Here is an 11357-nt window from a genome sequence, read left to right as displayed (position 1 = left end):
AGACTGCTGAACAGCTTCTACCCCCAAGGCATTAGACTGCTGAACAGCTTCTACCCCCAAGTCATTAGACTGCTGAACAGCTTCTACCCCCAAGTCATTAGACTGCTGAACAGCTTCTACCCCCAAGTCATTAGACTGCTGAACAGCTTCTACCCCCAAGTCATTAGACTGCTGAACAGCTTCTACCCCCAAGTCATTAGACTGCTGAACAGCTTCTACCCCCAAGCCATTAGACTGCTGAACAGCTTCTACCCCCAAGTCATTAGACTGCTGAACAGCTTCTACCCCCAAGCCATAAGACTGCTGAACAGCTTCTACCCCCAAGTCATTAGACTGCTGAACAGCTTCTACCCCCAAGCCATAAGACTGCTGAACAGCTTCTACCCCCAAGTCATTAGACTGCTGAACAGCTTCTACCCCCAAGCCATAAGACTGATGAACGTTAATTAAATGGCCACCTGCACTATTTGCATTGACCCCCTTAGTTATTGATGTATTTTTCTAATTGTTTTCCACTGACTCTCTTGAATTGGCTCGATGCACACTCACTACACTCTACCCACACATTCACTGTCCGACTTTCACACTAGCTGCTGCTACTGTGTTTATTATCTATCCTAATTGACTAGTCACTTTTACGCTTACCTACATGTACAGTGCCTTGCGAAAGTATTCGGCCCCCTTGAACTTTGCGACCTTTTGCCACATTTCAGGCTTCAAACATAAAGATATAAAACTGTATTTTTTTGTGAAGAATCAACAACAAGTGGGACACAATCATGAAGTGGAACGACATTTATTGGATATTTCAAACTTTTTTAACAAATCAAAAACTGAAAAATTGGGCGTGCAAAATTATTCAGCCTCCTTAAGTTAATACTTTGTAGCGCCACCTTTTGCTGCGATTACAGCTGTAAGTCGCTTTAGGTATGTCTCTATCAGTTTTGCACATCGAGAGACTGACATTTTTTCCCATTCCTCCTTGCAAAACAGCTCGAGCTCAGTGAGGTTGGATGGAGAGCATTTGTGAACAGCAGTTTTCAGTTCTTTCCACAGATTCTCGATTGGATTCAGGTCTGGACTTTGACTTGGCCATTCTAACACCTGGATATGTTTACTTTTGAACCATTCCATTGTAGATTTTGCTTTATGTTTTGGATCATTGTCTTGTTGGAAGACAAATCTCCGTCCCAGTCTCAGGTCTTTTGCAGACTCCGTCAGGTTTTCTTCCAGAATGGTCCTGTATTTGGCTCCATCCATCTTCCCATCAATTTTAACCATCTTCCCTGTCCCTGCTGAAGAAAAGCAGGCCCAAACCATGATGCTGCCACCACCATGTTTGATAGTGGGGATGGTGTGTTCAGCTGTGTTGCTTTTACGCCAAACATAACGTTTTGCATTGTTGCCAAAAAGTTCAATTTTGGTTTCATCTGACCAGAGCACCTTCTTCCACATGTTTGGTGTGTCTCCCAGGTGGCTTGTGGCAAACTTTAACCAACACTTTTTATGGATATCTTTAAGAAATGGCTTTCTTCTTGCCACTCTTCCATAAAGGCCAGATTTGTGCAATATACGACTGATTGTTGTCCTATGGACAGAGTCTCCCACCTCAGCTGTAGATCTCTGCAGTTCATCCAGAGTGATCATGGGCCTCTTGGCTGCATCTCTGATCAGTCTTCTCCTTGTATGAGCTGAAAGTTTAGAGGGACGGCCAGGTCTTGGTAGATTTGCAGTGGTCTGATACTCCTTCCATTTCAATATTATCGCTTGCACAGTGCTCCTTGGGATGTTTAAAGCTTGGGAAATCGTTTTGTATCCAAATCCGGCTTTAAACTTCTTCACAACAGTATCTCGGACCTGCCTGGTGTGTTCCTTGTTCTTCATGATGCTCTCTGCGCTTTTAACGGACCTCTGAGACTATCACAGTGCAGGTGCATTTATACGGAGACTTGATTACACACAGGTGGATTGTATTTATCATCATTAGTCATTTAGGTCAACATTGGATCATTCAGAGATCCTCACTGAATTTCTGGAGAGAGTTCGCTGCACTGAAATTAAAGGGGCTGAATAATTTTGCATGCCCAATTTTTCAGTCTTTGATTTGTTAAAAAAGTTAGAAATATCCAATAAATGTCGTTCCACTTCATGATTGTGTCCCACTTGTTGTTGATTCTTCACAAAAAAATACAGTTTTATATCTTTATGTTTGAAGCCTGAAATGTGGCAAAAGGTCGCAAAGTTCAAGGGGGCCGAATACTTTCGCAAGGCACTGTACATACTGTATTACCTCAACTACCTCCCACCCATGCACATTGACTCGGTACTGGTACTCCTTGTATATAGCCTTGTTATTGTTATTGTGTTACTATTTAGAAAATATTTTCTTACTTTTTAACTCTGCATTGTTGGGAATGGGCTCGTAATAAAGCATCTCACAGTTGTTTTCGGCGTATGTGACCAATACGATTAGATTCTCATCTGAACAAATGAATGCTCTCGTTGTTATAATGAGGAATTTATTTAAATAATTTGGTTTTCCTTGAAGATTTGAATGGGCTGAGAAAGCCTTTCGTGATGGATCTAGACAATCTGGTGAAAAGGGAGGGTTTGCGACTCTTCTCTTCAAGTGGGAAGGACGATGCGATATCATAAATTCCCTCTGGAGAAAAGGAGCCATGAGATGTTGTCATCGTCTCTGCAACGAAAGACCATCCAGCATGCCATCAATTTACATTTTTACTCATTTATCAGACACTCTTATCCAGAGAGACTTACAAGGAGCAATTAGGATGAAGTGCCTTGCTCAAGAGCACATTGACAGATTTTGCCTCGTGAACTCAGGGATTCTGAACCAGCAACCTATCGGTTACTGGCCCAACCTCTTAACCCACTAGGCTACCACCCAGCCCACAGTACAGTATGTCATAGGTAACAACTCAGAGGAGTACAACGTCTTTCCAAATGAATTAGTGGAATGGTAAAGGGATAATGTCTCAGTCTTGACTGAGCAGCAGCCTAAACAGCAGCAGGGCTTACCTGTAAAGTACACAGTAGGGGAAATGTTCTGAGGCTGGTACTCCAGAGACTCTTGAGGACAGAGGTTCTTACTAACATTCTTGGAACCCTGGTTGGTGGGAAAAGGCACATTAAAACAAACTGAAATGTTTTCGATATCTTACAGTACAGCATATCAACTGCAAAGAACCAGTGCAATGCCATGACACAAAGAATCATATAAAAGGTCAACAGCAGTGTTATTCATGAAAGTGTACTATACCTTTGTATTGACCTGCTCTCCAGTACTGCTGATGGTATCCCTTTCCAAATCAAACACGCCTTCTACAATGTCACTGGTGGCCACGCTGGTAGCGGACTCAAAATAACATTTAGCAGTGGCTTTGGTGATCATTTGAAGAATGACCATGCAAGTAGAAGTCTTTGGATCGTTCTGGACTGAAACATCAAAGTTTATGTTTTCATACTCATCTGACCACTGTCTCAGGAAGCACTTCACTGTCTCTTCAGCAAATATCTGGAGAAGCTGAGAGGAGAGCTCCTTGGATATGGCACATTGTTCCTTTCCCCATTTCAGCCTTGAAAGAATGGAGTCTGAAGCACTTTTGGCTGCTTCCAATGTTAAGACCTGTGGAGTGCTGTGGCTGTCCTGAATGGCTATCACTTTATCCACCAATTCATGGCTGAAAATGTGGATGGTCCAAGTGGAAATGATTTTTCTCAATTTCCTAACAGCAGATCGGAGGTCGTCAAGATGAGAAGCACCCTGTCCATTTTCCTGTGTGTTCTCAACACTTTCCACCATAATGTCCACTACCACCCCAGCAGCTTGCCTGACTTTGTCCACAAAGGTTACAGGAAGTAAGTCCTCTGTGTGAAAGAAGTCCTCAATGATTGTGTTTCTAACAATGGGAAGTCAATCTGAGCAGGAAACTCAGTGGGGATGGGAGTCCCGGGTAAAGCAAAGTGCCATTTCGACTGCCTTAATTTTGAAGTAGGTGTTAGAGAGATAGAAGAGCGTGAAGAAGAGGTATTTCTTGTATTTTGGCTGTCAGCACTCCTACAACGGATCGTGTCAATATCCTCCAGCATGGATCCTGAGAGCTCAGAGGTTTTAGGTAGTAATTTGTGCGGAATGTCCACACAGGCATCGTTTCCACCAGGTGTAACACTGCTCTGGTTGACCTCAAGATGGCCGAAACTTGCTCTTTGTGATGCAGGACTGCTTTGATACGTAAAGATTTGGATTGAACCAAGTGTTGTGTCTGATCTTTGAAGATCTTTTCTGAGAAACTCCGTAATCTTACTTTGCAGACTGTAGTAGATGTTACGAGCAACAGACCAGATCCTTTTCTCAGAAACCTGTCCAGTGGTGAGCAGGGAGGTTCCAGATACCATGTCAGATGATTGGGTGGTCTGGGTGAGCTCCTGCTGGTCTTTCACCATGGTTTGTATAATATCAGTAGATGTGGTGGATGTAGATACAGACTGAAGGTACTGTTCTGTTGTACCTTCCTCCACAATGTTAAATGATCTAGAGAGGACCTCACTCACTCCTTTCTCAGCTTTAGTTTGGAACTCATGACTAGAGAGTTTTTGGAGGCTCTTTGTAGAAAGACTGTGGGAAGATGCAATGCCTTTGGAGGCAGCCGTGCTGCAATCTAGACTTACTGGAGAGGTTCGCTCAGGAGAACCTTGGAGACGTTCAAACATGTCTTCACATGGTGTTGGGGACCTTGACAAGGAGATGTCCTTCAGCTGAGACAGAACACCACCTACCAACATGTTGACCTCAAGGGACATATCAGATATTTTCTTTCCTACTGTGGAGAAGCAAGGTGCATTTGATGCCTGATCCTCGCATGAGGTCAAGATTGTTGAAATGACCTCTTTGGTACTATTGGTCAGTAGAGCCTCGTCTGTTTCAGTCCAGAGAAGTTTTGAACTCTCGCTGACACCCCTGTGTAGAGCCACTTCAAGGTTCAAACTGTGCAAGTGAGGCACACTCTTACTAGCTTGCCTCAAGTCCTGGCTTGCCAAACAAATGTGCTCCTTAGTCCCAAGATGTCCAGAGTCCTCTGTGGGTATATGACTAGACGTTCTGCTCAGCATGTCTGACCTCCGCTGATGAATGATGAAGTCCTTTAATGTCTTCTGAATATTGTTATATAAACTAGTGGTAGCAGACCAGATCCTGCTCTGTAGCTTTTGTGCATTTTCCTGGAGGTCAGGTTCTCTCTCCTCTACTTTTGCAGGTTGCGCCAAGCTCTGCAGGTCTTCCACAAATGTTTCAATGATGCCAAAGGCAGCAGAATCCGCACAAATATCCTTTGACCATGTGTACTGGTTTTGAATGGAACAAGACCTGGATGCTACAGAATAAGCAGGCTGTGCACTAGTTAAGCTACTGGTGGACTTTTTAACTAGGAACTCACTCACTGCTTGAGTGGCATTTCTCTTAAATTCCTCACTTGAGAGTTTTCTAATACAATCTAACAGACTGGTCAAAGAAGCTGTGGCCTTACTTCTGCTGTCCTCAATTTGACAGGGGAACTCACATACTATTGGTGATGAGGCCCTGGAATGGGCAATATCCCCAAGCTGAGCCAGAACACCCTCTACAAATTTCTCTCTCTCAATAGAGAAGCCTGATCCTTTTTCTCCAACAGTGTACAGGGCGTCCTCCTTTGACATTGCAGTCTTGTACAAGACCAGAAGCTCTGAGATGACTTCTTTGGTGCAAGTTGTCAGAAGGAGCTTGCTTTCTTCTGACTCAGTTTTTGCCCAAAGAAGTTTTGAGCACTCACTTAGGCCTCTTTGTAAAGTAACTTCACCAGTGGACTCTGGCAACTGAGGCTCACTCTTACTGGGCCTATATTTCATGTTTAAGCAAGGAAGTGGAACTGTCTCCTTAAACTCAGCATTTGTGATGTTATCATCAGATGTGACAATGCTCTTTAAGGCACATCGCTGAAGCTTGCCGAAATAATCTTTCAAGTTGTTTTGGATGCTGTGGTAAATGTGAACAGCAGCAGACCAGGCACTCTTCTGTTGGGGACTCTCTTCAGATTCAGCCAAGGACTTCATATCTGACACGAAAGTCTTAACAACTACTGACGCTGCTGAGCCCACTGGGTGAATTGACTCTGTCTTTACAATGCCAGACAATGTTTGACCTGATACAGCACCTGTTAACTCAGACTGAATGACTGAACTAGGAAAGCTCAAACTACTGACTTTTTTGTCAAGAACTCCACTCACTGCTTGTATTGCTGATGTTTGAAACTCCCGGCTAGAGAGTTTTTGGATGCTCTTAGATGTGAGCGTGCAGGAGGAACCAGATTCACTAATATTGTAGCTGCTCTCGTATTTCCTTATCAGGGCATCAAGATCCTCAATGAAGCCAACATGCGATGCCAAAAACGTGATCTTGTCCTTCAGATCTTCCAGCAAATTCTGTTCGTTCTCGTCAACAAAAGCCACCATTGTGTCAGAGATGGTGGTCATGACTTGCCCTGTTAGACTCTTGCTCTCTTGGTCAACTTTTTCAAGTTTAACAGCCAGCTCTCTCACCATGCTCTCAGTCACCTTGGTCTGTGAGTCTCCCCTTACCGGTGTCACTAGAGAGGTGTGACTTGCGGAGGCACTCTTAACGACCACTGATAAGGCCGACTTGACATCTTTAGCCAACTCTGCCATTACAGCAGGGGTTAGCATCATAGAGCCTGCACTTCCAGATGGAGAATTGGACATGCATGCAAGTTTGGAGAGAGAACCTTGCAGGCTGTCCTGCACACAGGTGACAAGGGTGTCCTCTGAGACACCCAAGAGGACTTGTAGCGTCTCAGAGTTGGTTGTTTTCTTCTGCACATCAGACAGAGAGGTTAGAGTCCTTGGGGAAAAAAACGCAGAAATCATCAAAGTCAAACAAATAATATGTAAGGCTGTGATGCACATTCAGTGTGTCAAATACATCTGCACCATTGAAAACAATGAGGAAAACGCTGCTGTTTCTCTGAGAAAAAACCTTAGTGTGATGTCAGCCTAACTGCTTAATTTCTAAAGCCCAATAAAATGTATTTTGTATAAGTCATTTGTATTGAAACTGGCCTGTAGATATCCATCTATCCTGGCAATATCTATCCTCTACAAAAATCCAAATTGCTATAAACTTCAAATACTGTAACTTCTAATAACTTCAAGGACAATCATAAATACAAGGCAGTTTGAAGAAATGTTAAAGGGAAATTTCTAAATGTTTCAACTTCATATTCATCATCTCCAGCACCACCCCAACATCAGCATATGTGAAAAACAGGCATTTCTATGTTTTGTAGTAAAAAAGAAAGAGGAAGATAAGTGTTTTCTATGACATCATCAACCAATTAGTAGGAAATGCCTACTCATAATTGGTTAAAATCACACGATGCACACTGATGATGTCATTAGAATCTAGAGCTGAGCATTTAACCAACATTTTTGTTATTTTTCGGTTTTTAAACAACTAATTGACCGACGTCGGCTCAATTATTTGAATTCCATATAGTTAATTTTTTTCTTCTTCTGTGAGCTCGATGCTCAGTTTCTGTAGAGATAAATCAGATCAAGCACGAACTATGCAATGTAGTAGGGAGTTGTAGTTTCCAACAAGCCAATATTCTACATAGTTTAGCACAGAAAATATGGCAATTAATTCCCACAATCCATTGCACGCCCACTTGCTTGTCCACTCTGTGTGGAGCAGATACGGAAACCTCATTGACTGAGACGGAGAGACGAGAGAATGCATGAGAGAGATAAAAAGCAGTTGCGTTGCGAGGATTCTCTACCTGGAAATACATGATCTAAGTGATTGACAGTTGGTGTTCAGCGGTCATAAAAGTAGGTCTTATTTACTTAGAAGAACTACTAAAATAGTGATTTTGTCAGACAGGATAAGCAGCAGCTCTATAGAGATGAGTTGATGACTTGGAATGAAATAATAAAGTCATCAAATAAATATTTTATATGAGAAAGTAAATGATGGTTGATAAGTCATTAACAGTAATGGACAGTCACTACCATCATGGGACTTTTATTCATTGTTTTATTATGTGTTTGAGTTTATTTTATTTATTTATTTTTTATTTTTACAGGGACAGTGCACATTAATCAACGTTTCAGTAAAAGTGCCGGTTTTAGCCAGCCGGCTAATTTTCAACCGCAGTCCCTGGGCAGGTTATTAAAAACAATTACAATATAGACAATAGCAGCATAGAACAAGCAAGACATAGCAACATAGGACAAGCAAGACGTAGCATACAGACAGAGCAACATAGGACAAGCAAGACGTAGCATACAGACATAGCAACATAGGACAAGCAAGACGTAGCATACAGACAGAGCAACATAGGACAAGCAAGACGTAGCATACAGACATAGCAACATAGGACAAGCAAGACGTAGCATACAGACAGAGCAACATAGGACAAGCAAGACGTAGCATACAGACAGAGCAACATAGGACAAGCAAGACGTAGCATACAGACAGAGCAACATAGGACAAGCAAGACGTAGCATACAGACAGAGCAACATAGGACAAGCAAGACGTAGCATACAGACAGAGCAACATAGGACAAGCAAGACGTAGCATACAGACAGAGCAACATAGGACAAGCAAGACGTAGCATACAGACAGAGCAACATAGGACAAGCAAGACGTAGCATACAGACAGAGCAACATAGGACAAGCAAGACGTAGCATACAGACAGAGCAACATAGGACAAGCAAGACGTAGCATACAGACAGAGCAACATAGGACAAGCAAGACGTAGCATACAGACAGAGCAACATAGGACAAGCAAGACGTAGCATACAGACAGAGCAACATAGGACAAGCAAGACGTAGCATACAGACAGAGCAACATAGGACAAGCAAGACGTAGCATACAGACATAGCAACATAGGACAAGCAAGACGTAGCATACAGACAGAGCAACATAGGACAAGCAAGACGTAGCATACAGACATAGCAACATAGGACAAGCAAGACGTAGCATACAGACAGAGCAACATAGGACAAGCAAGACGTAGCATACAGACAGAGCAACATAGGACAAGCAAGACGTAGCATACAGACATAGCAACATAGGACAAGCAAGACGTAGCATACAGACAGAGCAACATAGGACAAGCAAGACGTAGCATACAGACAGAGCAACATAGGACAAGCAAGACGTAGCATACAGACAGAGCAACATAGGACAAGCAAGACGTAGCATACAGACAGAGCAACATAGGACAAGCAAGACGTAGCATACAGACAGAGCAACATAGGACAAGCAAGACGTAGCATACAGACAGAGCAACATAGGACAAGCAAGACGTAGCATACAGACAGAGCAACATAGGACAAGCAAGACGTAGCATACAGACAGAGCAACATAGGACAAGCAAGACGTAGCATACAGACAGAGCAACATAGGACAAGCAAGACGTAGCATACAGACAGAGCAACATAGGACAAGCAAGACGTAGCATACAGACAGAGCAACATAGGACAAGCAAGACGTAGCATACAGACATAGCAACATAGGACAAGCAAGACGTAGCATACAGACAGAGCAACATAGGACAAGCAAGACGTAGCATACAGACAGAGCAACATAGGACAAGCAAGACGTAGCATACAGACAGAGCAACATAGGACAAGCAAGACGTAGCATACAGACATAGCAACATAGGACAAGCAAGACGTAGCATACAGACAGAGCAACATAGGACAAGCAAGACGTAGCATACAGACAGAGCAACATAGGACAAGCAAGACGTAGCATACAGACAGAGCAACATAGGACAAGCAAGACGTAGCATACAGACAGAGCAACATAGGACAAGCAAGACGTAGCATACAGACAGAGCAACATAGGACAAGCAAGACGTAGCATACAGACAGAGCAACATAGGACAAGCAAGACGTAGCATACAGACAGAGCAACATAGGACAAGCAAGACGTAGCATACAGACAGAGCAACATAGGACAAGCAAGACGTAGCATACAGACAGAGCAACATAGGACAAGCAAGACGTAGCATACAGACAGAGCAACATAGGACAAGCAAGACGTAGCATACAGACAGAGCAACATAGGACAAGCAAGACGTAGCATACAGACAGAGCAACATAGGACAAGCAAGACGTAGCATACAGACAGAGCAACATAGGACAAGCAAGACTTAGCATACAGACAGAGCAACATAGGACAAGCAAGACGTAGCATACAGACAGAGCAACATAGGACAAGCAAGACGTAGCATACAGACAGAGCAACATAGGACAAGCAAGACGTAGCATACAGACAGAGCAACATAGGACAAGCAAGACGTAGCATACAGACAGAGCAACATAGGACAAGCAAGACGTAGCATACAGACAGAGCAACATAGGACAAGCAAGACGTAGCATACAGGCAGAGCAACATAGGACAAGCAAGACGTAGCATACAGGCAGAGCAACATAGGACAAGCAAGACGTAGCATACAGACAGAGCAACATAGGACAAGCAAGACGTAGCATACAGACAGAGCAACATAGGACAAGCAAGACGTAGCATACAGACAGAGCAACATAGGACAAGCAAGACGTAGCATACAGACAGAGCAACATAGGACAAGCAAGACGTAGCATACAGACAGAGCAACATAGGACAAGCAAGACGTAGCATACAGACATAGCAACATAGGACAAGCAAGACGTAGCATACAGACAGAGCAACATAGGACAAGCAAGACGTAGCATACAGACATAGCAACATAGGACAAGCAAGACGTAGCATACAGACAGAGCAACATAGGACAAGCAAGACGTAGCATACAGACATAGCAACATAGGACAAGCAAGACGTAGCATACAGACAGAGCAACATAAAACAAAAAGCGTCAAGACAAAATTCATTAAAGCAACAAAGTTTCCACACCTCACAAGCTACAGACAACAGACAACATGGAAAGCGGCAACACACAGCTAGGGACCATGTTCACAAATCTGATTGACTTTTAGCCATGTCTTCAAGCATTTTGTGAAAGTGTGATATGTGGTGCAGTTATGTGTGTCTGATGGCAGTGTATTCCAGACATGGGAAGCTCTCACAGAGAATGCAGATTTACTAAAGGTGCTTTTCCTTAGGGGAACTATACAGTCACCTCTCATGGCAGACCTTGTGGATCTGCTGCCATATGTCTGGGTTTTCTGTTTAACAAAAATATTGAGTGGAGGGGGAGCCAGGCCATTAAGGATCTTGAATACAAGACATGCGTCGGTGTATTGCACAAGATTTTCCCAACTCAAGAGCTCATGCT

The 11357-nt window shown here is 43.2% G+C and overlaps 3 protein-coding genes across 6 annotated transcripts in view; 1 reads left to right on the top strand and 2 right to left on the bottom strand.

Moving 5' to 3' along the window:
• The window catches only part of LOC110532571 (actin-like protein 6A), a 758238-nt gene that overhangs the window by 56648 nt on the left and 690233 nt on the right, over positions 1 to 11357 (top strand). The gene's annotated exons all lie outside the window — the stretch shown is intronic.
• Positions 1 to 11357, bottom strand: part of LOC110506706 (uncharacterized) — a 78353-nt gene that overhangs the window by 2856 nt on the left and 64140 nt on the right. The window contains exons 18-19 of the mRNA XM_090182308.1: positions 7737 to 7780; positions 3293 to 3844 (exon numbers count right to left, since the gene is read on the bottom strand). Coding sequence (XP_090038434.1) covers positions 3293 to 3844; positions 7737 to 7780 — 596 coding nt within the window. The remainder of the gene's footprint in view (positions 1 to 3292; positions 3845 to 7736; positions 7781 to 11357) is intronic.
• Positions 2506 to 8457, bottom strand: LOC149985408 (uncharacterized). Its single transcript, XM_090239954.1, has one exon. It carries the CDS (start codon positions 6973 to 6975, stop codon positions 3871 to 3873), a length of 3105 nt encoding a protein of 1034 aa, XP_090096080.1. The 5' UTR covers positions 6976 to 8457; the 3' UTR covers positions 2506 to 3870.

This window comes from Oncorhynchus mykiss, chromosome 1 (assembly GCF_057628025.1).
Source record: "Oncorhynchus mykiss isolate SJ-2025 chromosome 1, ASM5762802v1, whole genome shotgun sequence".
In the NCBI taxonomy this organism is placed as follows: Eukaryota; Metazoa; Chordata; class Actinopteri; order Salmoniformes; family Salmonidae; genus Oncorhynchus; species Oncorhynchus mykiss.
This window is presented reverse-complemented; position numbering and strand designations above follow the sequence as displayed.